General features: G+C 39.5%; 1 protein-coding gene across 1 annotated transcript in view; it reads right to left on the minus strand.

The window, feature by feature from the left end:
• Window positions 1-25,000, minus strand: part of LOC123517145 (beta-alanine transporter-like) — a 58,322-nt gene that overhangs the window by 16,408 nt on the left and 16,914 nt on the right. The window contains exons 2-3 of the mRNA XM_045277096.1: window positions 11,157-11,917; window positions 6,579-6,762 (exon numbers count right to left, since the gene is read on the minus strand). Coding sequence (XP_045133031.1) covers window positions 6,579-6,762; window positions 11,157-11,359 — 387 coding nt within the window. The 5' untranslated portion in view covers window positions 11,360-11,917. The remainder of the gene's footprint in view (window positions 1-6,578; window positions 6,763-11,156; window positions 11,918-25,000) is intronic.

Below are 25,000 nucleotides of genomic sequence, written 5' to 3' on the forward strand. Positions count from 1 at the left end.
GCACTCTTTTGGTTCAATAAAAAATAAAAATCAAAGTTTATATCACTACACACACACACACACACACACACACACACACACACACACACACACACACACACACACACACACACTAAAATAAAGACACTAGTGGTAAGATGAGAATGTTTTTTCTCTTCTTAACTTTCAAAACAATGGAAATGGTAGGTTAGGTTCGTTTTATTGCCACTACATAAGAAAAAGAAGAAGTAAAGGTGAGAGTTAAGGCTGTTAGGTTCAGAGCATCTTGTTCTTCCACCTGTCTTGAGTATACGTGTTTGCTTTAATTCTTGGGGTAACCTATGCAACGGTGACAGCAATGGCAGTAATCATCATCATCATCATCATCATCATCATCATCATCATATCATTATTATCATTATCATTAGTAGTAGTAACAGTAGTAGTAGTAGCAATAGTAGTAACAGCAGTAGCAGTAATAGCGGTAATAGTAGCAGCGGTAGTAATAGTAGCTATAGTACTAGTAGTACATAGTTGCAATAGTAATAGCCATAGTAGTAGTAGTAGTAGTAGTAGTAGTAGTAGTAGTAGTAGTAGTAGTAGTGGTAGTAGTAGTAGTAGTAGTACCAGCAGCAGCAGTAGCAATAGCAGTAACAGTAGCAGTAGCAGTAGTAGCAGCAGTAGTAGTAGTAGTAGTAGTAGTAGTAGTAGTAGTAGTAGTAGTAGTAGTAATAATGGAAGGTGTCATGTAGTAATAAGCCGGGAATGCATGTTAATGAGTTGCGATGTAGTGAAGATACAACAAGTGTGATCAGATGACACAATGCCGCCGTTAATTGAACTCATAACAACCCCGCCCCGCAGAGGGAGGGAGGGAGGGAAGGCCAGGGAGGGGCGGTTGCCTGCTGGCGGAAACGGACCAATCAATTAATCTCATTGTGCTGTCATAATGGGCCAATCAAAACCCAGGAAAGAGGTGTTACGCCCAATCAGCGAGCAGATTCCAAGTCTCCATCATGCAGCTTCCTCCTCCTTCTGATGTAATGACTAGTTTTCCAGACATATGCAAAGAAATCTCTCATTACTTTCTGCAAGAAGTCGAAAAATATATACAGAATTATCTTAAACCCGATCCTGCATATATGTAATTGGCAGACAGTTGACGTAATACAGCCAAAGTGAACGAATACAAGGAAACTGATTAATATACAAATAAACGAATAAATTAATAAGTAAATAACCATAAACATACAGATATCTACTGGGATACAGAAAAAAAAATGAAATGAATTTTGTCCTATTCATGAAGAAATAACCAAAATTTAAATTCTTCATATGAGGAATTCACATATTAAACCATATATTATGCTCAGTTTTAAAGGAGCACCAGCGTATTTGAAGATTTATTATTCTATGTGCGTGTTTTGGTTCTATGTGTGTGATTCTGTGGTCTATGTATAGCAACCTACTTATTTGTCTACTGATCTATCTTTCCACCAACTTGTTCCTCTGTCTACCTATCTAACTATCTGTTTACCTATGTATCTATCTAATCAACTATCTATCTATCCACCTATCTACCTGCTGATCTATTTATCAATCTAACTACTTACCTAGTATGTACCAACCTATCCATATCTATCTACCAACCAACCTACTTATCTATCTACATATCTATCTATTTATCTATCTACCTATCTATTTATTTATCAACTATATATTTTACCTGCCTAACAATCTACTTAGCTCCACCTCTGTATCTACTAAGCGGCGGAAAAGAGAGAAAAAAACAAAATAAATCTGAAGTAGCTACCAAAACATGTCAACAAAATATTGCACGAAAAGCAAATAGGGAGAAAATTATTGCGTTCCAAGAAGGGAGGGAGAGAAACTTGCACAAGAGCAGGATGGAGAGAGAGAGAGAGAGAGAGAGAGAGAGAGAGAGAGAGAGAGAGAGAGAGAGAGAGATACGCAGAGTGAAAATTATCAACTGCGTGGGAGAGGACGACGACGATGAGGAGGAGGAGGAGGAGGAGGAGGAGGAGGAGGAGGAAGTCGTGGAAAAACGAGGGAAAGGAAGGAACGAAGAGGGAGACGAAGAAGAAGGAAAAGAACAAGAAGGAGAAGGAAAAACACGAAGGAAAGCAGGATGAAGATGAAGGAGGAGAAGATGAAGGAGGAGGAGGAGGAGGAGGAGGAGGAGGAGGAGGAGGAGAAGATGAAGGAAGAGGAGGAGGAGAAGGGGAGGAAGAATAAAAGTATTGAATAAAGGAAATAAATCATGAAAATACACTCTCTCTCTCTCTCTCTCTCTCTCTCTCTCTCTCTCTCTCTCTCTCTCGTATCTGCATCACTGATTTTGTCGTTATCACCAACACCCACGCAGAGAGAGAGAGAGAGAGAGAGAGAGAGAGAGAGAGAGAGAGAGAGAGAGAGAGAGAGAGAGAGAGAGAGAGAGAGAGAGAGAGAGAGAGAGAGTTACGAAAGTGTCATCGTGGTCCTAAAGAATCAATCCATCACTGTCATCTTCCCATCCTTCTCACTACCTTTAACCCTTTGAACCGAGCACTCCTCCTCCTCCTCCTCCTCCTCCTCCTCCTCCTTTTCCTCCTCCTCCTTTTCCTCCTCCTCCTCCTTTTCCTCCTCCTTCTCCTCCTCCTCCTCCTCCTCCTCCTCCTCCTCCTCCTCACTCTCAGTTCTGTTTAACAAATCTTCAACAGATGGCATAGTTCAATCTGATTGAAAACGTGCGAATGTAACTGCAATCTTTAAAAAATGCGATAAAGCACAACCAGTCAACTGCCGACCAATTAGTCTGACGTCGGTCGTATGTAAACTAATAGAGACAATCATTCACGATAACAGTCAATTTTCTAGAAAATAATAATATAATAAATGACATGGCTTCTGCAACAAACGTTCCTCCTTAACTAATTTATTTGACTTCTTTCATTTTGTTTTTGATGTTCATGATGAAAGTAGAGCAGTAGACATAGTGTAGATAGATTTCCAGAAAGCGTTTGATAAAGTTCCACATAAACGTTTCAACAATAAAGCCTTGTCACACGGTATCACTGGTAATATTCACAATTGGTTAAAAGACGGCTCTCTGAGTAGATACAGAGTCATTGTAAACGGTTTTTCATCTAGGTTGCTTCATGTAAAAAGAAGTAGCGTACAGCAGGGATCTGTGCTTGGTCCTGTTCTTTTCTTACTATATGTAAATGACGTTGACGATGGCCTCACGTGCAAGGTATCGAAATTTGCCGATGACACGAAAATTGCTTATAAACCAATCACGGCTCGAGATGGAGAAACACTTCAGTCAGACTTGGATCGATTGACTAGCTGGGTCAGTTAATGGCAAATGACATTCAACATTGATAAGTGTAAACTATTGCGCATCGGTAGTAACAACAGTCCACCCCAGTATTTGATGAATGGCCGACAGCTTTCCGCAGTAAATAATGAAAAGATCTTATAGTCTTAATAACGACAGATGGTCAAGAGAGCTAACAAATTAGTAGGCTTTATTGGACGTGTTTTCGAAAACAAATAAGAAAAATAACATTAAAACCCTATAATTCGTTTGTCAGACCCCATCTAGAATATTGTGTACAGTTCTGGCCCCCTTATTACAGAAAAGACATCGAAAAGCTGGAAAGAGTCCAACGCAAACTGACAAAAATTATTCCTAGAGGAAAAGAAACAGACTTTAAGAAGAAACACTAAAAGAACTTAATCTCTCAAAACGTAGAATGCGAGGTGACCTATCTGAAGTTTTCAAAATATTCAAGGGATGCGACAACATTAATACCGACGATTACATTACAATTGACGGGTGAAATAAAATAAGAAGGCGGAACAGCTTCAAAATAACTGGTCAAAGATTCTCGTCAAATAAAAGAAAGCATTTTTAATTGCATTGTTAATGTTTGGAACTCTCTTCCCTTTAGTGTCGTCGATTGCGAAGCAGATACAGCCTTCGACAATATATCGGACAAGTATCTCGACAGTAATCTGCAGCTCCGATATTATCGAATCTCCTAGGACCTAGATATTCATTTGTAAAAAAGTAGATTTCCGGTGTAAGGCAGGTGAGTGGCAGTGCATGGCGGTGGTAATCAACTCTTTCCCGACACTTAGTTGTAGTGATAGTGACGCCTAACTTTCTTCTCGTTCCTAATCAAAATTTCTATACAATTTTTCCATGTTGCTTAGCTTTTCCTTATTTCCTGCCAGTAAGCCTGCTGCTGTGTTTTTTTCTTTTATGTTATAGCCTATAGCACCTGTAGGTATACTTAAAAGTATGGGAAGCGCTGTCCAGCTTCCACCCATTAGCGGCGCAGGCAATTTTATTTATAGTGGTATCCATCCATATTAAGGCCCATATCACCACCCAAGCGCATCTTTGGTGTAAGGCAATTACACCTCCACTAAGAACCTGGATACCATGGTGACATGCGGGTAACTTTAAACCACTCGACAAATAACAAAGTTTCAAGGTGGCACGTGGTATGATTCGAACTTACGCCTGTTCCCATGTCCACCACCTTATCCACCACGCCACCGCCTTGTTCTTCCTTTGTATTCCTCCTGATCCTCTTCCTACCCATGATCGGTAAATTTCCCTAAATGCTTCTCTCTCTCTCTCTCTCTCTCTCTCTCTCTCTCTCTCTCTCTCTCTCTCTCTCTCTCTCTCTCTCTCTCTCTCTCTCTCTCTCTCTCTCTCTCTCTCTCTCTCTCTCTCTCTCTCTCACGTGGAGCACAGACACATGGAGCAGAGACACAGAGAGAGAGAGAGAGAGAGAGAGAGAGAGAGAGAGAGAGAGAGAGAGGGTACTTAACGTCCGTGTTGTCTGGCGTGATAGCTTGTGTCTTGTGGAGGCATTTAATTACCGTAGAGGGTGGGGGACGGGTTGTAGTGGCAGCAGTGGTGATGGTGGTGGTGGTGATAATGATAATAGTAGTAGTAGTAGTAGTAGTAGTAGTAGTAGTAGTAGTAGTAGTAGTAGTAATGGTCGTAATACTTCCAGTTGTAGTTTTTGTTGTTGTTGTTGTTGTTGTTGTTCTCGTCGTGTTTCTGGTGGTGACTGTTGTGGTGGGGGTGGCAGTTGGGGTAGTGATGTAGGCGGTCGTATTGTCAGTCGTAAAGGTGGTGATAGTGGTGATAGTGGTCTCTCTCTCTCTCTCTCTCTCTCTCTCTCTCTCTCTCTCTCTCTCTCTCTCTCTCAACTGTGAATGGGTGAGTTATATTTTACTTGCAGATTAAGAGATTATTTTTCTCATACTTCTAAACTGTTTGCCACGTTTCATTTATTTTCACATCAAATCGGCAGTCCCTAGCTCATTCCTTCATAGTACATATTGTGGGTCGTTATTGTGGTGGTAGTGGTGGTAGTGGGGGTAGTGATAGTGGTGGTGGTTGGGGTAGTGATGGTGGTGGTAGTGGTGCGGGTGGAAGTAGTGATAGTGGTGGTGGTTGGGGTAGTGATGGTGGTGGTGGTTGGGGTAGTGATGGTGGTGGTAATGTGATGGGAGTGGTGATTGGAGGTAGTGATGGTGGTGGTAGTGGTGGGGGCTGGGGTAGTGATGGTGGTGGTAATGTGATGGTGGAGGTGGTGGTGGTGGTGGCGATGGTTGGTAAAGAAGAGTTGAGATCACTGTCATTGGTTTGTTGACAGCAATGAGGTGTGACAGGAGGCAGAAGGCGGCTCATCATCACATAAACATGGCTCTTTGTGGATGGTGGATACTAAAAGGACAAGGCTCAGCAGCAACTGTAGTAGTAGTAGTAGTAGTAGTAGTAGTAGTAGGAGTAGTAGTGGTGGTGGTGGTGGTGGTGGTGGTGGTGGTGGTGGTAGTAATAGTAGTAGTAATAGTAGAACAGCCTTGTGTTTTATCGCTGTGTGGTCGTGCAAAGTCTGAATTACAACTTTACAACTACTAGATTTGTTTGTCTGCATGCCTGTCTATCTGTCTGTCTAGTATCTGTTTGTGTCATGTTTCTGCAGTACTGAGCCTGAATTGGAGGACGGAACTAAAACCAGCTCGTGGGATGATGATAACCTGACCAAACATTGCATAAGAAGAAAAAATCATCACTACAAAATATAAGCAAAAGCTATTTCAAGAGGCGGCACGAGACTGACGTAATTTGGCGTGTTATCAGACTGTCAGTCTTGCTCGAATACTGCATATTTCTGAGAGTAGCGCAGACTTGGGTATTTAATTCAAACGTATTTTATGACTCACTGCTCCCTCCCCCCACCAAAAAAAAAAAAAAAAAAAATAGATAAGTACGACTTTAACAGAAAGTTTCGTTCCATTAACTATTTTCACTGCTATTTGGCGCATCTTTCACTCACCTCTCTGAGGCAACTTTTCTCGTTACATTGCCACTTCCAAACATTGTACAGGCTAGAAATTGCAAAATCTTATTTTTCCTTTCTTTTTTATAGATGCTTCTAAAGACTCCATATATTGCTTTTACTGCTAAGAATTCTTGCATACAGCAGTGAACTAGTGAACTAAGCTATATTTGTCATATTTAAAACCACAGTTCAACAAACAATTGTCAGCAGTCACTGTATACTCACATCTGCCACCACCGAGGAGGCGTGCTCATCTTGACTGAACACCCATCCATGGTCACACGGGATGACGGGCGTCCCTGGGGGAGGACCGGTAGCTGCCTTCCCGTAGTCCTCCAGGTACTGTGTGATGTTGTAGTCGTATCTCTGGCAGCGGCTGTACTGGTGCGTGGTATTGTCGTAAGGGATGCTGTCACGAGGAAAACGTTGTCAGGGTTAGAATCAAAGAAACTTCTTTGGTTAGAGTGAAATCAAAACACATGGTATGGCCATGGAATGCCTCAATACACACACAGATTGCCACATGCCACCCAAGCATTGTGCCAAGCGCCACTTACAAAATAGTAAATAGTAAGACTGGGATGGATAGGAAAACGGTAATTAGTTCTGCAGTTCATTATAAGTAAGGCTGTTTAACCTCCTCAGTGCTATGACGTGCCATGCATTCTGGATACTATTTGGTGATTTTATACAGATTCAGAAACTTATGTTAGAATTAAAATAGTGAAGACTCTGGCCATAAATCTTCTGACCTCCATAGACCCTTCGTAATGTCAGTAAAATCGTCTAATCATACTCATTATCAAGGTGCATAGAACTGGCCAGGAGTCTGCCTCATGTCATTGAAGGAGAAGTGACATATCTATCGCAGCTTTGCACCAATAAAAAAAGAAAGAATAAAGTCGGAAGCATATGTTGAGCGTGAACTCGCGCTCATCTCCGCCTCATTGGCCTTTGAACATGTGGTGAAGATATCTCTTACCCAGCGGCACAACACCGTTTCTGAGTTTCCTTAAGTGTCTATTTCCAGACCGCTAGAGAGGAAGAACAAACAGCTAAATGATCTATGCACCAACTGCCCTATCTGGATTAGAAATGGGCCTCGTGGATTCGTGCCCAGAAGCTACTACCCTTTTCAAGGTCTTGATCCTCACTCCAGTCCTATTTTTTCAATCCCTCCACAGGATCCCCCAAAGCGAAGATGCCTCTGGCGTTTTGCCTCTGCCAGCTGGGGGAACCTAAGGAGGTATTATGCTGATTTTCCCTGGAATGATTACTGTTTCCGTGTCAGAGACTCATCTCTTTGTGCTGAACGCATAACAGAGGTGATAGTGTCTGGCATGGAGGCGTACATTCCTCATTCTTTATCTCAACCTAAACCTTCTAAACCTTGGTTTAACTCAGCCTGTTCTCGTGCTATACATGATAGAGAGGTTGCCCACAAAAGGTACTTGAGTCTTCCATCTCCTGAATCTCATGCACTTTATATCTCTGCCCGGAATCATGCCAAGTCTGTTCTTCAACTTGCCAAACACTCCTTCATAAATAGAAAATGTCAAAATCTTTCAAACTCAAACTCCCTCGAGACTTCTGGCATCTAGCCAAAACATCTCAAATAACTTCACTTCTTCATCTTTCCTCCTTTATTTCATCCTGATGGTACCACTGCCATCTCTTCTGTCTCTAAAGCTGAACTCTTCTCAAACCTTTGCTCACAACTCCACCTTGGACGATTCTGGGCTTGTCCCTCCCTCTCCTCCTCCCTCTGACTATTTCATGTCTACAATTAAAATTCTTCGTAATGATGTTTTCCATGCCCTCGCTGGCCTAAACCCTCGGAAGGCTTATGGACCTGATGGGGTCCCTCCTATTGTTCTCAAAAACTGTGCTTCCGTGCTTGCACCTTGCCTGGCCAAACTCTTCCAACTTTGTCTATCGACTTCTACCTTTCCTTCCTGCTGGAAGTTCGCCTACATTCAGCCTGTTCCTAAAAAGGGTGACCGTTCTAACCCCTCAAACTACCGTCCTATAGCTTTAATCTCTTGCTTGTCTAAAGTTTTTGAATCTATCCTGAATAGGAAGATTCTCAAACATCTGTCACTTCACAATCTTCTGTCTGATCGCCAGTATGGCTTCCGTCAAGGTCGCTCTACTGGTGATCTTCTGGCTTTCCTTACTGAGTCTTGGTCATCCTCTTTTAGAGATTTCGGTGAAACTTTTGCTGTAGCGTTAGACATATCAAAAGCTTTTGATAGAGTCTGGCATAAAGCTTTGATTTCAAAACTGCCCTCCTACGGCTTCTATCCTTCTCTCTGCAACTTTATCTCAAGTTTCCTTTCCGACCGCTCTATTGCTGCTGTGGTAGACGGCTACTGTTCTTCTCCTAAATCTATTAATAGTGGTGTTCCTCAGGGTTCTGTCCTGTCACCCACTCTCTTTCTATTATTCATTAATGACCTTCTTAACCAAACTTCTTGCCCTATCCACTCCTACGCTGATGATACCACCCTACATCTTTCCACGTCCTTTCAGAGACGACCAACCCTTCAGGAAGTCAACAGATCACGCAGGGACGCCACAGAACGCCTGACTTCCGATCTTTCTAAGATTTCCGATTGGGGCAGAGAAAATCTAGTAGTTTTCAATGCCTCAAAACTCAATTCCTCCATCTATCAACTCGACACAACCTTCCAGACAACTATCCCTCTTCTTCAATGACACTCAACTGTCTCCCTCTTCCACAATGAATATCCTCGGTCTGTCCTTTGCTCATAATCTTAACTGGAAACTTCACATCTCATCTCTTGCTAAAACAGCTTCTATGAAGTTAGGTGTTCTGAGGCGTCTCCGCCAGTTTTTCTCGCCCCTCCAACTGCTTACTCTGTATAAGGGCCTTATCCGTCCCTGTATGGAGTACTCTTCGCATGTTTGGGGGTTCCAGTCACACAGTTTTACTAGATAGGGTGGAATCAAAAGCTCTTCGTCTCATCAACTCCCTTCCTCTGACTAACTGTCTTCAGCCTCTTTCTCACCGCCGAAATGTTGCATCTCTTTCTATCTTTTATCGCTATTTTCATGGTAACTGTTCTACTGATCTTGCTAACTGCATGCCTCCCCTCCTCCTGCGGCCTCGCTGCACAAGGCTTTCTTCTTCCTCTCATCCCTATTCTGTCCAACTCCCTAACGCAAGAGTTAACCAGTACTCTCAGTCATTCATCCCTTTCACTGGTAAACTCTGGAACTCCTTCCCTGCATCTGTATTTCCGAATTCCTACGACTTGTTTTCTTTTAAGAGGGAGGTATCGAGGCATTTGCTCCTCAACTTTGGCTGACGCTTTTACACTTTTTAGAGAGCCAGCACTCAAGTGGGCCTTTTATTTATTTTTTTTCCCTTGGCTGGCCCTCTTCCTACCTAAAAAAGAAAAAAAAAAAACTCACAGGATCGCATACCATATTTCTAATAGGTTGGTTATAAATCTCCTGCCGGTAACTTCTCTAGCTGGCATAACGCGGCCCAACTCACAACGTAATGATGCTGCAATGAAAATAAACTTGTGAATATGAATGAAAATACTTCAGTGTTTGTACAAAGGGGATGGGAATGTACGGCAAAGATCTAACTAAAGTTTCAATGAGACGATGCAAACCTTAGTATTCCAAAACACTTTAAACTCTTAAGAGAGCCGTTATTAAATCGTTGCTAGAACCAAGGAGCCCCAATTAAAGGCTAGAGAAAATGGCTTTCATTCTAAAACATTTAAAACCTTCAGAGGCACTACTATTAATTACCACAAAGGCAGATAGTGAGTTCGATTCTTTCTATTAATGATAAAAGCAACTTCTTAAACCATTATGAACTCTCAATAACTCGAAATATATCCCGAAACATCTAAAAATACGGATTCCATCATGCTGTCGTGGTCTTGGAAAGTAAGCCAAAACTCTTACAAGGGTAAAGGTCAAAAGCTTCCAGCCACTGCCCGCCAGGTATTGATGGACGAGTAACTGAAGAAAGAGGGAAGGTTCCGCGTATGTCCTGATGAGGAGCACCAAACTTTGCTTCCCAAACTTGGTTTCTATAGAGTGAATGATGGCAAATATTACTGGCAGAGATGGTTGTGGATAGATGGATGAACATGTAATAGAAGCAGAGGAAGGGAGATAGACAGATACAATGATGGACTGATAGATAAATATGAAAACATATAGTCGGATAAACAGAAATATGAATAAATAGATAATAAATGGATTGATAAATGAATAAATAAATAAAATATACGGTTGATAATAAAAATTGCAGTTTCCTATGCATGAAGAAGAAGAAGAAGAAGAAGATGATGATGATGATGATAATGATGATGATGATGATGATGATGATGACGATGATAATGACAATAAAACTATATAGGTAAGGCACGTACATGCATTCATTCACTAAAGCAAATGCTAAATAAAGATACGTAGATGTATCTCCATGCGGTCACCCATCCAAACGCTAACCATACCCAGCGCTGCTTAACCTCGCTTAACCTCTTCAATACTGGGACACATTTTTACCTTGAGATCTGTGTACAGTTAGACCCTTTTATTGACATTAGGAAGGGTCTATGGAGGTGATAAGATTAATGGCCACAGTCTTCACTATTTCAATCCTCCTCATAAGTTTTTGAAGCTGTATAAAATCGCCAAATAGTAAGCAGAATGAATATGGAAACGCGTCACGGTACTGCAGTGGTTAACGAATGAGACGCACAACACGCCACAACTAGGTAAATACAACCAAGTAGACACACCCACACACACCTGAGATTCCTAGCGAGGTCAGGGGGCACGCCATCCAGTGTTGTAGGGTAGCGGCACCAGTGCTCAGGGGTGGAAGCCATGAAGAGTTGATTATAAGCATGGAAACCGCAAGGCATCGTTCCCGGCAGCAGCAGGAACCACAACACAAGCCTCTGGTAGGTCCCGTATTCCCCGATGTCTGGCAGGATCTCGTCAAAATCCATGGTGAAAGTGGTGATGAAGAACGCTGGTGTTGCAAGGAGTTTGTTGTTGTTGTTGTTGTTGTTGTTTTTCCTTTTCTTGAGTTCTTAGACTTACTACTTAAATGTTCCTACTTCGTTGTCACTTGTCTATTTTTCCATTCAATTATTTTTCTTTTGACGGTGTTCTTTGATCTCTATTTCTTTCCTTTTCCTTTTCCTCTCTCCACTATTTTTCGTTCTCTTCTTCGTCTCCGTTATCTTCTTCTTCTGTTACCAATCGTCTTTTGCTCCTTCTTGTCCTCTGCCTTTATATCTCTACCTCTTTTTACGCCTTCTTTCTTCTCTCTTTCCTTCTTAATATAGACAGTACCAAAAATACTGGACAGAAAATATTCCTGAACCTATAAACTTCTCCTTCACTCTTCTTAACCTCTTATTACTGCTAACGAAGTGAAGTGAAGTAAGATATTTTTCCCTTCAGTGTCGCCGTCTTTGATCTGCTGCCTCGCTGGATCCTCGACACTCCCACCTTCAGAAGAGATAATGGCTCTGCTTCCCCTCCTCCTGTTGCTGCTACTCCTGTTGGCAAAACACGACGGTGGTGAGAGAGAGAGAGAGAGAGAGAGAGAGAGAGAGAGAGAGAGAGAGAGAGAGAGAGAGAGAGAGAGAGAGAGAGAATAACTTTATCTCAAAACACAACTCCTATCATACACTGCCGCCAGCTACAGGAGAGAGAGAGAGAGAGAGAGAGAGAGAGAGAGAGAGAGAGAGAGAGAGAGAGAGAGAGAGAGAGAGAGAGAGAGAGAGAGAGAGAGAGAGAGAGAGAGAGAGAGAGAGAGAGAGAGAGAGAGAGAGAGAGAGAGAGAGAGAGAGAGAGAGAGAGAGAGAGAGAGAGAGAGAGAGAGAGAGAGAGAGAGAGAGAGAGAGAGAGAGAGAGAGAGAGAGAGAGAGAGAGAGAGAGAGAGAGAGAGAGAGAGAGAGAGAGAGAGAGAGAGAGAGAGAGAGAGAGAGAGAGAGAGAGAGAGAGAGAGAGAGAGAGAGAGAGAGAGAGAGAGAGAGAGAGAGAGAGAGAGAGAGAGAGAGAGAGAGAGAGAGAGAGAGAGAGAGAGAGAGAGAGAGAGAGAGAGAGAGAGAGAGAGAGAGAGAGAGAGAGAGAGAGAGAGAGAGAGAGAGAGAGAGAGAGAGAGAGAGAGAGAGAGAGAGAGAGAGAGAGAGAGAGAGAGAGAGAGAGAGAGAGAGAGAGAGAGAGAGAGAGAGAGAGAGAGAGAGAGAGAGAGAGAGAGAGAGAGAGAGAGAGAGAGAGAGAGAGAGAGAGAGAGAGAGAGAGAGAGAGAGAGAGAGAGAGATAATTTACTATCAAATCATGATGAAAATAATAATAATGAAAAAAAAAATAATAATGATGATACTATTACTATTACAACTACTATTACTGCTACTACTATTACTACTACTACTACTAATAATAATAATAATAATAATAATAATAATAATAATAATAATAATAATAATAATAATAATAATAATGAGATATTCATGTTTGAAAAAAGATAATTGAAAAAGAAACAAACAAGTAAAAAATTTTAGCATCAAAATTAAAGGAAGAGATGGTTGGCAAGATAATCTGGTTCTCTGATACACTTTCCAGATTCATGTAAGGCTCATATCGATAAACAACTTTCAATGGCACTGCGTTGCAAAACAATGACATGGACCACCACGGAGGAGCCACGTCCCTGTATCACATTCACGATACTCTTTTTTTTCTTACGGGAATCTTCACCATTATAAAAAGCAGAGTAATTAAAAAGAAACAAACCAATAAATAAATAAACAAAACACGTACTTTCAGGAATCTACGTAAGAACTATAGTAAAATAATGTTCCTTCAGAAAAGATGTTTTGAGAATTCAGGAATCAATAGAGACTACAACACTTAAAAGTTCTAAAAGAAATATCCATTTCTTATTTGTCTTTTGATCTTACATCTCCCATCTTGTTTTCGTCTTATTAATTTTTGCTTTTTTGTTGTATAATATTTTGTCGAACGGCGCCATGTGACTATTTATTTCTGCGCCTTAAGGTAATCACTAAATCCATCAACCATCTAGTCTCTCTATCTCTATTTATTATCGTATGTATGTATGCATCTATTTATCTGTTTATCTATCAATCTATCACTGTTACACTATCTATATACCACTTACATATCTATCTATCTATATAGCAATCACCTTTTCTATCACTATTAATCTATCCATGCATACACATTCTCTTCATTCCTTGGCATTCTGGTACACATTACCTCCCTCTACTCTCCTCCGCCAGCATACTCTTTCATCCCCACTACCACAACTCTTGTCTGAGGAAAGAACCATTTAAGTTACTTGTGCCTTCAAAACTTTTCCGTTTTGGTGACACTGTGACGCTGACTACAGAGAATTATTATTGTTGTTGTTGTTGTTGTTGTTGTTGTTGTTATCTTTATTTTTCTTTCATTTTATCTTTTTATCTTTCCTCATTCATTCATTAATACATTTTTGCCCTTGGTTGACCTCCTTGTTACATACAAAAAGGAAATCTGAACAGTCCTTTTCTTCATTAATTCATTCTTTCCTCTTAACTGATATACACCTTTTTTCTATTGCCTCGGAGGGACGGATAGAATAGAATTTATGATGTTTTCTCTATCTTGATACAGAAAAAAAAGACTATGTGACCTCTAAAAATATTGTTATAGGAGAACAAAACGTATAATTAAAAACACGAGGCAAAGATGACGAAAAGTAGGCATCATAAACACGTTGAGGACAGCATGCATTCCATTTTTTTTCTTTCTGTCGAACTTAATAGAAAAAAGATTGTGTAATTTATAAAACCAATTGTTATAGAAGAACAAAACATATAATAAAAAACAAGGGTAAAAAGAGTATATTGGCTCCTCAAGGCCTATGCAATCACAGCTTCCCGGCCTTGGAGAGCACAACAATCCCTCTGTTATGCGCACTGCGGAAGGTTATTCACTAATCTATATACGTAATTCGCCTGAGCTTGGTGGTGGTAGTGGTGTAGATTTGTTGATGCCTAGTACACTGTCAGACTTTGTTGTTGTTGTTGTCTGGCGCTGGGACGATGCTCTTTGTTAGGAAGTTCGCATGAGAGTGACGAGATTTATCTGTAGTGAAGGTGTAGCGCGGTTGCCTGTCAGTAAAGGCAACACAACACTACGAATCGGCATCGGTGAGACAATAAAGGAATTAAAAGTACCACGTGAATGATAAACCATTGTCTAGGAGAGTCAGCAGGTGACCGCCAGTGCTTATCGAGTCACTGAAACAATGTCAAACTTTCCACCACACCTCGGGACAATGCCATCTTATGGAGACAGATTAATATATGACCAGCCAAGCTCCGCCGCCGTGAGGGTGGGACTTGTGTCTCATGAGTAAGATATACTATACTACTACTGATGCTATTAGTGAAAATAATGATAATAATAGTAATAATAAGAATACGAATAATAATAATAGTAATAATAGTAACAACAAAAATAAAAACAACAACAACAACAACAACAATAACAATAATAATAATAATAATAATAATAATAATAATAATAATAATAATGTGATAAGTACTGTTATTATTATCAACATCATCATCACATTCATCATCATAACCTTCATCATTAACACTAAACACTATTACTCAAGAACACGATATAAACACACAGCATAAGAGCCAAAACAAAACACAAGGCCAGCCGTATGACTCAACCAAGTGACCTCTGCATTTTCTAAACACTGCTGAGCGATGAAGAAGAAGAGAAGAAGAACACGAACAAGGAACACAGATAAAGAGGTAAACGAATCCAGCAGGACTACTTACATACCACAGAAGAAAGACAAAGAATGAGATACGCCAAGGAGAAAAGATCGTGAAGAGAATGCAGAGTGGAAGGTGCACAGTTCAGGGTGTTAAAGGTGAGGCAAGGAACGTGTGAGGAATAAGAGTGAGGGTGTAGGTTATTAAGGTGAGGATAGGTTAAGGACGAGCATGTGCGGAAGGAGGAAAGCTGGGGAATATCAGGTGGTGAGGCGATGCGTAACTTGCGTTATACTGACTGAGAATAAGGAGGAGGAGGAGGAGGAGGAGGAGGAGGAGGAGGAGGAGGAGGAGGAGAGAGAGAGAGAGAGAGAGAGAGAGAGAGAGAGAGAGAGAGAGAGAGAGAGAGAGAGAGAACAACAACAACAACAACAACAACAACAACAACAATGAGAAGAAATCAAGGAAGTAGAAAAAGAAGAAGAGAAAGAAGGAAATAAAAAACAAAGAAAAGGAAAAAAAAAAGCAACAACAACAACAACAACAACAACAACAACACCACCTCCCCACACCTCCCCACACCGACTCATGTGGTGTGTGCCTTTAGTTTATTGATGCTCTAAAAAACGGTTAAATAAAAAAAATAATCACTGTTTAAATGAGTACGTAGATATTTTTAGAATATTGCTTATTTTGTTTATTACTATTATTATTATTATTATCATTATTATCATTATTATTATCATTATTGTTATTTCTATTACTGTTATTATTACTATTATCATTACTGTTATTACTACTACTACTACTACTGCTACTATGACTACTGTTACTATTATTATTATCATTATTGCTGGTGTTCATGCTGTCGTTCTTGTATAGGAGGAGGAGGAGGAGGAGGAGGAAGAGAAGCAGGAACAGAGGAGACAAGAAATATGAGTAAGAGAAAGAGGTAGAAGAGGAGGAGGAGGAGGAAGATTCATTCGACAACAGCAAATCTACAGGCCGAAGATTGCAGCCTTTAGTATTATTTATGATTTTAATACTTTATCTCAATTTTAAGTGCAGGAGAAGGAAAAACAAATCACCATAGAGTAATAGTAGAGATGTCTCCTTATGTGGTGACATGTAGGTTTGCAAGCGGTCGGTCACAGTGTAAAAGTCTGCGGTAGTAGTGAAACGTGGCGGCAGAGGTCACAAGACTTTCACGCTCTCCCTCTCCATATTGTAGGCTATGTGAGGTTTTCGCCCTCTTGGTTCCGGCTCCTCCACCATCTCCTTCTCATTACTATCATTATTATTATTATTATTATTATTATTATTATTATTATTATTATTATTACTACTACTACTTCTACTACTATAATTACTATTATTATGTTACAAAATTAGTTGTTTAAACAACTTTAATTTCATCTATGTTTCCATATGTCGCTTCATCTTCGTCCTTCTATTTTTGGTGTCACATTATTGGAACATCGATGCAAATTAAAGCGAATTGAATATTAAATTCAAATACTTTGCTATGCTATTGCAATGTTGCAAAAATGCGAAACGAAACTTTTCTTGGCTGCTCCAGTGTTATAACAAATCAACTTTCTCCGATGCACATTGTCTTCTGCGTCTATAAAACATCTTATGTTTTCCTCTCTTTCTCCTGTTAAATAAAAGAAGCCATCCTCAACATTCTCCTTCCAATATATTCTAAAACACCCTCAGCCTCATCTTCATCCTCCAAACCAACCTATATGTGTTTTGCCTCTCATGTATTCGTTCATGATTTTATCCAGCTTAACAATCTTGCAGATATGTGAGATAGAATTGTAGCACACGAGTTATTTATACACGATACACTGGTAGTTCGAGGGCACATGTACGTACTAGTGAATGCCTTTGTTCGCTCGAATCGTGCGAACATGAAAGCGTTCCAACCCCCATTGACTGTAACAACTACAGTTTTCTTTTCTATATACTCATCTATTTACTTATTTGCATTTTTTTTGTATCTGAAGGTAGAAGGGAAAATTAAGGTGGCCAATATGCTTTATTGGATATATGTGTTCTTGGTTTGCCCTTCTTGCGAATGAAAAAAAATACATACATTAAAAAAAACTTGAGAAGAAAGGTGTTTACAGTGAATGGACTGAATGTTGTAGGCCCGATGAGTACTAAGCAGCTGGGACCCACACTGCCAGGCTAACATTACAGCGCGGCGTGAGCTGGTGCCTGCCTGTCTGTGGCGGAGGTTCGAAATGAGTATGTAGTGGTGGACCTTCTGAAGCCAAGAAACACTGCTTAAAGGGACAGATGGAGGACAAGGGTGAGAGGTGAGATGCACAATACGCTGATATTGGTTACACTTCTGTATTTCTGTTTCTGCCAGCACCAGTACCACCACCACAACCACGACCACCATAACAGCACAATTACAATAGAAATTACTGCTACCGCAGATACTGTCATTTTTCTTGAATAATTATAATGATAATAATAATAATAATAATAATAATATGATGATGATGATGATGATGATGATAATGATGATGATGATAATATAATAATAATAATAATAATGATAATAATAATAATAATAATAATAATAATGATAATAATAATAATAATGATATAATAATATTAATAATAATAATAATAATAATAATAACAATAATTTATTGCTCTTACTATACTACTTTTACTTTTACTACTGCTACTACTACTACTTCTGCTACTACTACTACTGATAAGTCCTAAAAACAGTTACTACAGCATCATTATTAATCCCACTACTGCTACTAAGTAGCTAGGAAACCCTTGCCCCGAGTGAGGAAGCCCAACCTACACTCGGACCGTGGACAGGATTCGAACCCGTGCGCTTGGAGACCCCTCGGACCCCAAAGCACGCATGGTTCCACTGTACCAAGGCGGCCTCTCTCTCTCTCTCTCTCTCTCTCTCTCTCTCTGTCTCTCTCTCTCTCCCCTGGTAATGAAGGTTAAAATCTAGTTATAAGGCTATCACGAGGCGTCTCTATATACTATCACCACCACATCATAGTCCCGTCCATCCTTCGTGTGCTTATTCCCTTGTTTCCCAGCGCTTTAGGTTTTCTCGTCCTGTTCCTCTTTCCATCGGCTCTCCCTTAACAGTTCTCCTCACTTTGATTCAGGATTCGTTTCTCCTACTCTCAGTCCACACACGCTGCTTGAGTTCATGTATGTTTGATTCATTGACAGGGAGATTATCTTTGCCAAGTTGATCATGGGATGAATTTTATACTTGACAGTCCGTGTTCAGTATGTTGCTGCTAATGTTACTTTTACTACTGCTGCTTGCACTACTACTACTACTACTACTACTACTACTACTACTACTGCTGCTGCTGCTGCTGGCACTACTACTACTACTACTACTACCACCACTAATGCTGACACTACTACTACTACTACTACTGCTACTACAACTACTACTACTACTAGTTACTACTACTGTCACTACTACCATCACCAACATAATTAGCCTATCATCACGACGCCATCATCGCTATTCAAGCAGTATTGGTTTTCCGAAATGCCCTCACCTCTCCCCGTCTCCCTCCTCACCTCCCTTCCCTTCACCTGCACCCTCCTCCCACGACTTCCTGGGTGGAATACAAGACATATACCCTCATACATATATACGCACACAGATACGTACATACATACATTATACATTTTTCTGATTTCTTTTTTTTTACTTTTGCCAGATTCTTACATCGAAAATACATACAGACATACATGCATACAAGCATACATATATATACATACGTACGTACCTACATACATACATGCATACATTCGTACATACATACATACATAAAGCAAGTCTAGTAGATTATCAATATGCAAGGGCATGTGTTTTTTTTTTGTGTGTGAGAGAGAGAGAGAGAGAGAGAGAGAGAGAGAGAGAGAGAGAGAGAGAGAGAGAGAGTGTGTGTGTGTGTGTGTGTGTGTGTGTGTGTGTGTAGCATTGTGGGTTCTGTCCAGGATGTTGGAGGGTGGAGGTGGATAAAGGAGTGTGGGGTTGCGAGTGCGAGAGGGTGAAGTGAAGGCATGTATCTCAGAAAACCAATACGTGCTAGTAGAAAGTAGTAGTAGTAGTAGTAGTAGTAGTAGTAGTAGTAGTAGTAGTAGTAGTGGTAGTAGTAGTAGTAGTAGTAGTAGTAGTAGTAGTAAAAGTGGTAGTGTTTGTTTGTCTGTCTCTGTTCATGTCTCAAGTATTCCCAGTGAACGATACAGTCATTTCTTTCCTGCACATACACACACACACACACACACACACACACACACACACACACACACACACACACACACACACATACACACAGAATAAAAGTCGCTCTAACTGTCACTTCCATGAACAAAATAAAGGTACTGCAGGAGAGTAATTGCATGTTTCGAGGTGCCTTCAAACTCTTCTCATAAGCAAGGTCAAGTTTACGTAGGACTGATCGATCACACAAATGGATATAATAACGTCAGTGATGCAGACCGCTGACTTCGTTTCTGAATTAATGTTATGGAATTCCTAACTAACTTACTTGCATACAATTCTTTTCATTACAACATTTGAAATTTTATCATAAACGAGCGAGTTAAGAATAGAAGCAAGCGTGCCCGTCAATACTACGAGTAGCTCCTCAATAAGATCACTGCTCTCTTAAACGATAACAACAACAACCAATACAACTGCTGCTGCTGCTACTGCTGTTACTACTACTGCTACTACTACTATTACTACTGTTACTACTACTACTACTACTACTACTACTACTACTACTACTACTACTACTACTCTACTACTACTACTACTTTTACTACTACTACTACTACTTTTACTTCTATTATTACTACTACTACTTCTACTACTACTACTACTACTACTACTACTACTACTACTACTACTACTACTACTGCCACTTCTACTACCCCCACTACCACTACCACCACCACCGCCATAACTGCAGGTATATGAGTGGTGGCGGAGAAGCGGTGGTTAGATTTAGAGATGGTACTGGTCTCTCCGTGACAGACAGGAACCGGTTCTCCTTAGATCATGTTATATTCGCGCCAGCACCCTATTCCTGTCTACCTGTCTGTCCGTCTGCGCATCTTCTATCACTTTTTATGTATTAATTTATTCCTATGTTCTGATTTTTGTAATTTTTCTGTTCTTGTTCACTTGTGGTCTAACTGTAAAGATATGAGGAGCTGTATCATTCTGTTGTTGTGGTGACGAAAGCTAATTAATCTATTAAGTACTCATTCAAATAGTCTTCTTTCTCTTTCTCTTCCTCGTCTTCCTCTTACTGTCATTCCTCCACTTGTTACTACCCCTCATACTTCTACTCTTCTTATTTCCTCTTTCTTGTCCCATTTTCTTTTTTCCCCTCCTTCTCTTAGTGTCACTCCTCATTTTCATACTATTCCCTCCCTCCATCACTTGGTCCTCGTTTATCTCCTCCTTGTCCCTTTCTCCTTCCCTTCCCTGACCTTCACTACTCCAAGGCGTGGCTCTACATGAGTCACTGAGTCAACAATCTTACACAATGATGACGAGACAACCAGTCAACAGCACGACTCGACTGTGTCTTAATTGTGGAAAGCATGTACAGACTTAATGCTTCTGAGGAATTCTTAGAGTTTTCTCCAACATTTTTTTTTTCCCGACATTATTTCGAACTAATCCCCCTTTGAGATTGGCATCTTCAAGGAACTTAATTAACTTTTCAATGTAAGTTTATTTTATTGATTCATTCATTTATTTTATTCATATCTAAAATCCCTCTTACAAGAACAACGAATGATTACAAAAATGGGTGTTACTACTGACTTTAAACTGCGTAGTGTTGATCTGATGAATTCAGCTTAAAGTATCTTAGAGCACGATCCCATCAGGTACTCCTTAAAGTCAGACGCAGTTGTCCTTAGTGCTGTCCTTGGAATACATTTTACAGATTTTAGAAAATATAACACTAAGAAAACAATGGAGGCTGCAAGAAGACACCAGGCTTACACCAGGCCTACCTGTATAAAACATGCTTACGAATTTTATAATCTCCTTCTATAAAGCTAGTCTTTTTAGAGCACCTTATTGACTTTCTACTGTTCTAAGATTAGGGACGGTAATTGTTCGTTAAGTGTTAAAAGTTCAATTGGTATCCTGCTTAGAGTTTGAAAGTTAGCAGTGTTGTTAATCACTTTCAATACTATATAGTTGTAGTCTTCATTTAAAATTTCAGAAGCTTGTTGTGGCCTTCACTTTGTTTTGATTCCTGTCAAAAGTTTGTAATATTATTAACTTAACATTTAAAATTTTATTGTAACCTTAAGTTGACATTTCAGAACCTCAAAGTAGCATTTATGCCACACTTCAAAACTTAAGAGTGGGCTTTTCTCGACATTTTAGAAGCCTACACCAACCTGCAATTGACATTTCAAAACCTCACAGTGGCCACATTTGACATTTCAGAAAACTTACAATGAAGGTTATTCGAAACCTCAAAAAGCTTACAATGACTTACATCCTACATTTCAGGAAGTTAACAGAACATTTTAAAAAAATGTTAAAGGCGAACGGCAAGAAGGATCAGTACCAGAGACGACAACGTAAGTGGCGAGGAATCTTACAAATGAGGATCTACATGTCACCTTGATCAAATGGGTGTCGTAATCATGTATCAAGCTCACCATCACAATCACACCTCCTGCTTGCCTTCCCTCACCAAGCACAATCGAGATCGCCATAGCAACAAGACGTCTTTTGCTGGCGTGCTGAGAGGCTAAAGGCTATGTATGTTCAAGTGAAGATAATGCGAAATAGATAAAAAATAAATAAGTAATATTGATGTACATTATTATTAGTAATCCTAAATTACTGGCACTGTTGTCTCAAGGTGGTTTGAGTTCTTCACATATTGTCAAGTTTTCGGAGTTAATATACGAGTAATCAAACATCATAAAACAAAAGGAATTAGTTTACATAAGAATAAAACTAACGTATAAGAAAATAAGTATGTAAAAATGCACACAAATGTAAGATGATTAAACTGTCTTCACTGAAAAGATTTTTGACGACCTATATACCAGCAAAGTCTCACCAATCATCACCAACACTGCACCAGGACTGACTGACTGACTGACTGACCGACTGACTGACTAACTTCCCAAAACTTTACTAAATAAAGTAAAAAAGAAAAAAATCATCATATTTGGTGTCATACATAACTGAATTAAATAAACAAATAAATAAACAAATAGTACATCGACAATAATGAGGAACAAAAAATGTACAGGTTTAATCCTTTCATTTCAACGTAAATTTTCTCTAACTTGCCCACATCTCTTTAGAGATAGTTTATATACACTACAGTCTCTGAAGTCATTATATAGATTGATAAATCTAAATTTATTCAATGATTGTCTTTTTTTTCTTATGCCTAAGTGAAAATTCCTTTTTATTTATCTATTTATTCTTTTCCAGTTCTCTAAATACTAATAAAGCATCACCAAAGCAGTGAAATGGTTAAACGAGAAAGTCCTAGACACAATGTAGGAGTAATTAACGCTACACAAATTGTGATAAAAGCGAAGACAGCCATGAAACCTTCACAAAGTAACCCCAAGACCACCACGCTAATTTGTGTCACGCCTAGAACTGACATCAATGAAGTCTGTTTAGAATCGTCATTATAAAAATTCTACTACAGCGCCACAGGAAAGAAAGTACTGTGCTGTCTTTATACTGGTTTTCCATAGTTTGTGTAATACGTGGATACATTACAGGGATTTTGTGTAATCAGATATTTCATTGTAATATTTCAATAAAATTTCCGATATATATATATATATATATATATATATATATATATATATATATATATATATATATATATATATATATATATATATATATATATATATATATATATATATTCATTTATTTATTCATTTATGCTATTGTAGCCAGGGAGTAAATTTTCTGTCTTACAGACGATGTTAAAGGTATGAGTAACTTCAGCATTATTAAGTTTTGCTGTGTCTTTTCTATTTGTCTAATCATTTGTTTCTGTTGAACATTATGAGGTCTGATGAGCTGTCCAAAGGTAGAGTTTGTAGCGATGTTTCGTTCCTCTTCAGGGAACATCTTCAAGTAGAATGTGGGAACAAGTTTACAATTTACAAGTTTATTGAGAAAGAGGGAGGAGATACAAAACAAGGGATGGTACAGTACAAGTCACAAAAAACAACAATATTGAAATACAGAAATACAGAAAATGGACAAAGTTGGTGGGCGGTCCAGCCTGCTGTTTTTCTTATAAGTTCAAAAATAGAATGATGAAAAAAATTGAAGTAAATAGAATGAATATATAATTAAATAAATATATAAATACATAGATAAATACATAGATAAATACATAAATAAACATTGATCATGAAAAGGACAAACATACAAAAATATTGATAAAACTAATTATAACAAGAATAACAATGATAATAAAAAAAAAGTTCATAAATATATAAACAAAAGAAAAAAAATGTAGCTCAATAGTTCACAACGTATGAGAAAAAAGAACAAAACCCCGTCACTATCACTTCATTGCACTTCTTCCGTTCTTCCGTCTTGATTGGCTCACTGCGCGGTCTGGTTGAGTGGGGGCAGCGATGTGATTGGCTGATTCTGTGTTGTGGGTGGCGGGCTCGCTACGGTGACAAGTCGCGTTGGTTTTCTTTCTTTTTTTTTTTTTTTTTTGTATGTGTAGGCAATATCTGTAGATCTTGTGTTTGTAGGTTCATAACTGGTTTGTCTTGTGCTGTGTATAATGATTCCAGGAATAGTAGGCAGCGCGGGTCTCACGGTCAATGACGGTAGTATTTTCTTCCACGTGTTTCCTTGTAGCGATGGTTCTATGTGCCGCGGTGTAATGGTTTTTTACAGTTTCATTTTGTAGGTAGCAAGCGAGTCTCCTTGACAAGGTTATCTGTGTCATTCCAATATAAGTTTGAGGTCCACAGTCCTCAATTTCGCAGGTGTGTTTATAGATGACATGGTCTTCTTGTGGGCATGGTTTCTTCGTAGTTGTTTTGTTCTTTATCAGCAGCTGTGATGTTTTCTTGGTGTTGTAGTATATAATGAGTGAAATGGTTTGTTCTTCGTTTGTAGGCTTGACGTGGTGTTGTATAATGTCTCTGATGATGCATTCCTCTGTCTTGTATTCTGTGAACATAATGTTTTTGTATAGAGTAATATCTCGTCCTTCTTTTCTGGTTCTTCTTTCTTGTACCATTTATTCATAGCGTTCTTGATGGCGTTGTTGACTTCTTCTGGGGGCATTCACTTTTACCGTTGAGGCAGAATCCTTGATTGCTGGGTTTAGTATAGACTGTAGCAGTAAATCCTGCGTTGGTAGCAGTGGTGAGGACGTCGAGAAAAGGTAGGTTGTTGTTAGCTGCAGCTTCGTGGGTAAACGTGAGTACGGCGTTGTTTAAATTGTTGGAGTTCACGATGGACTTTCATGCAGACAAAAATGTCGGTCCATCTATCTGGCAATACACATTGCCGCGGCGGCAGATAAAGATGGCTTCTTTTATGCAGAGTTCCAGAAGTGTTCTAAGGTGCTTTTTAGGGATGTCAAGGTCTTGTTTCTATATATGTGGTCCAGGATATATTTTATGGTCTTGTCAACATGAGTGAAGAGGCTTTCTACATCCAGTGGGGCGATGATGTGGTCGTCGGTAGGAGGAGCTGTTTTAAGACCTCCAAAAATCACTGGATGAAGTAAGTGTGTAGTGGAGGGGACGTAG

Source organism: Portunus trituberculatus, chromosome 41 (assembly GCF_017591435.1).
Source record: "Portunus trituberculatus isolate SZX2019 chromosome 41, ASM1759143v1, whole genome shotgun sequence".
Lineage (NCBI taxonomy): Eukaryota > Metazoa > Arthropoda > Malacostraca > Decapoda > Portunidae > Portunus > Portunus trituberculatus.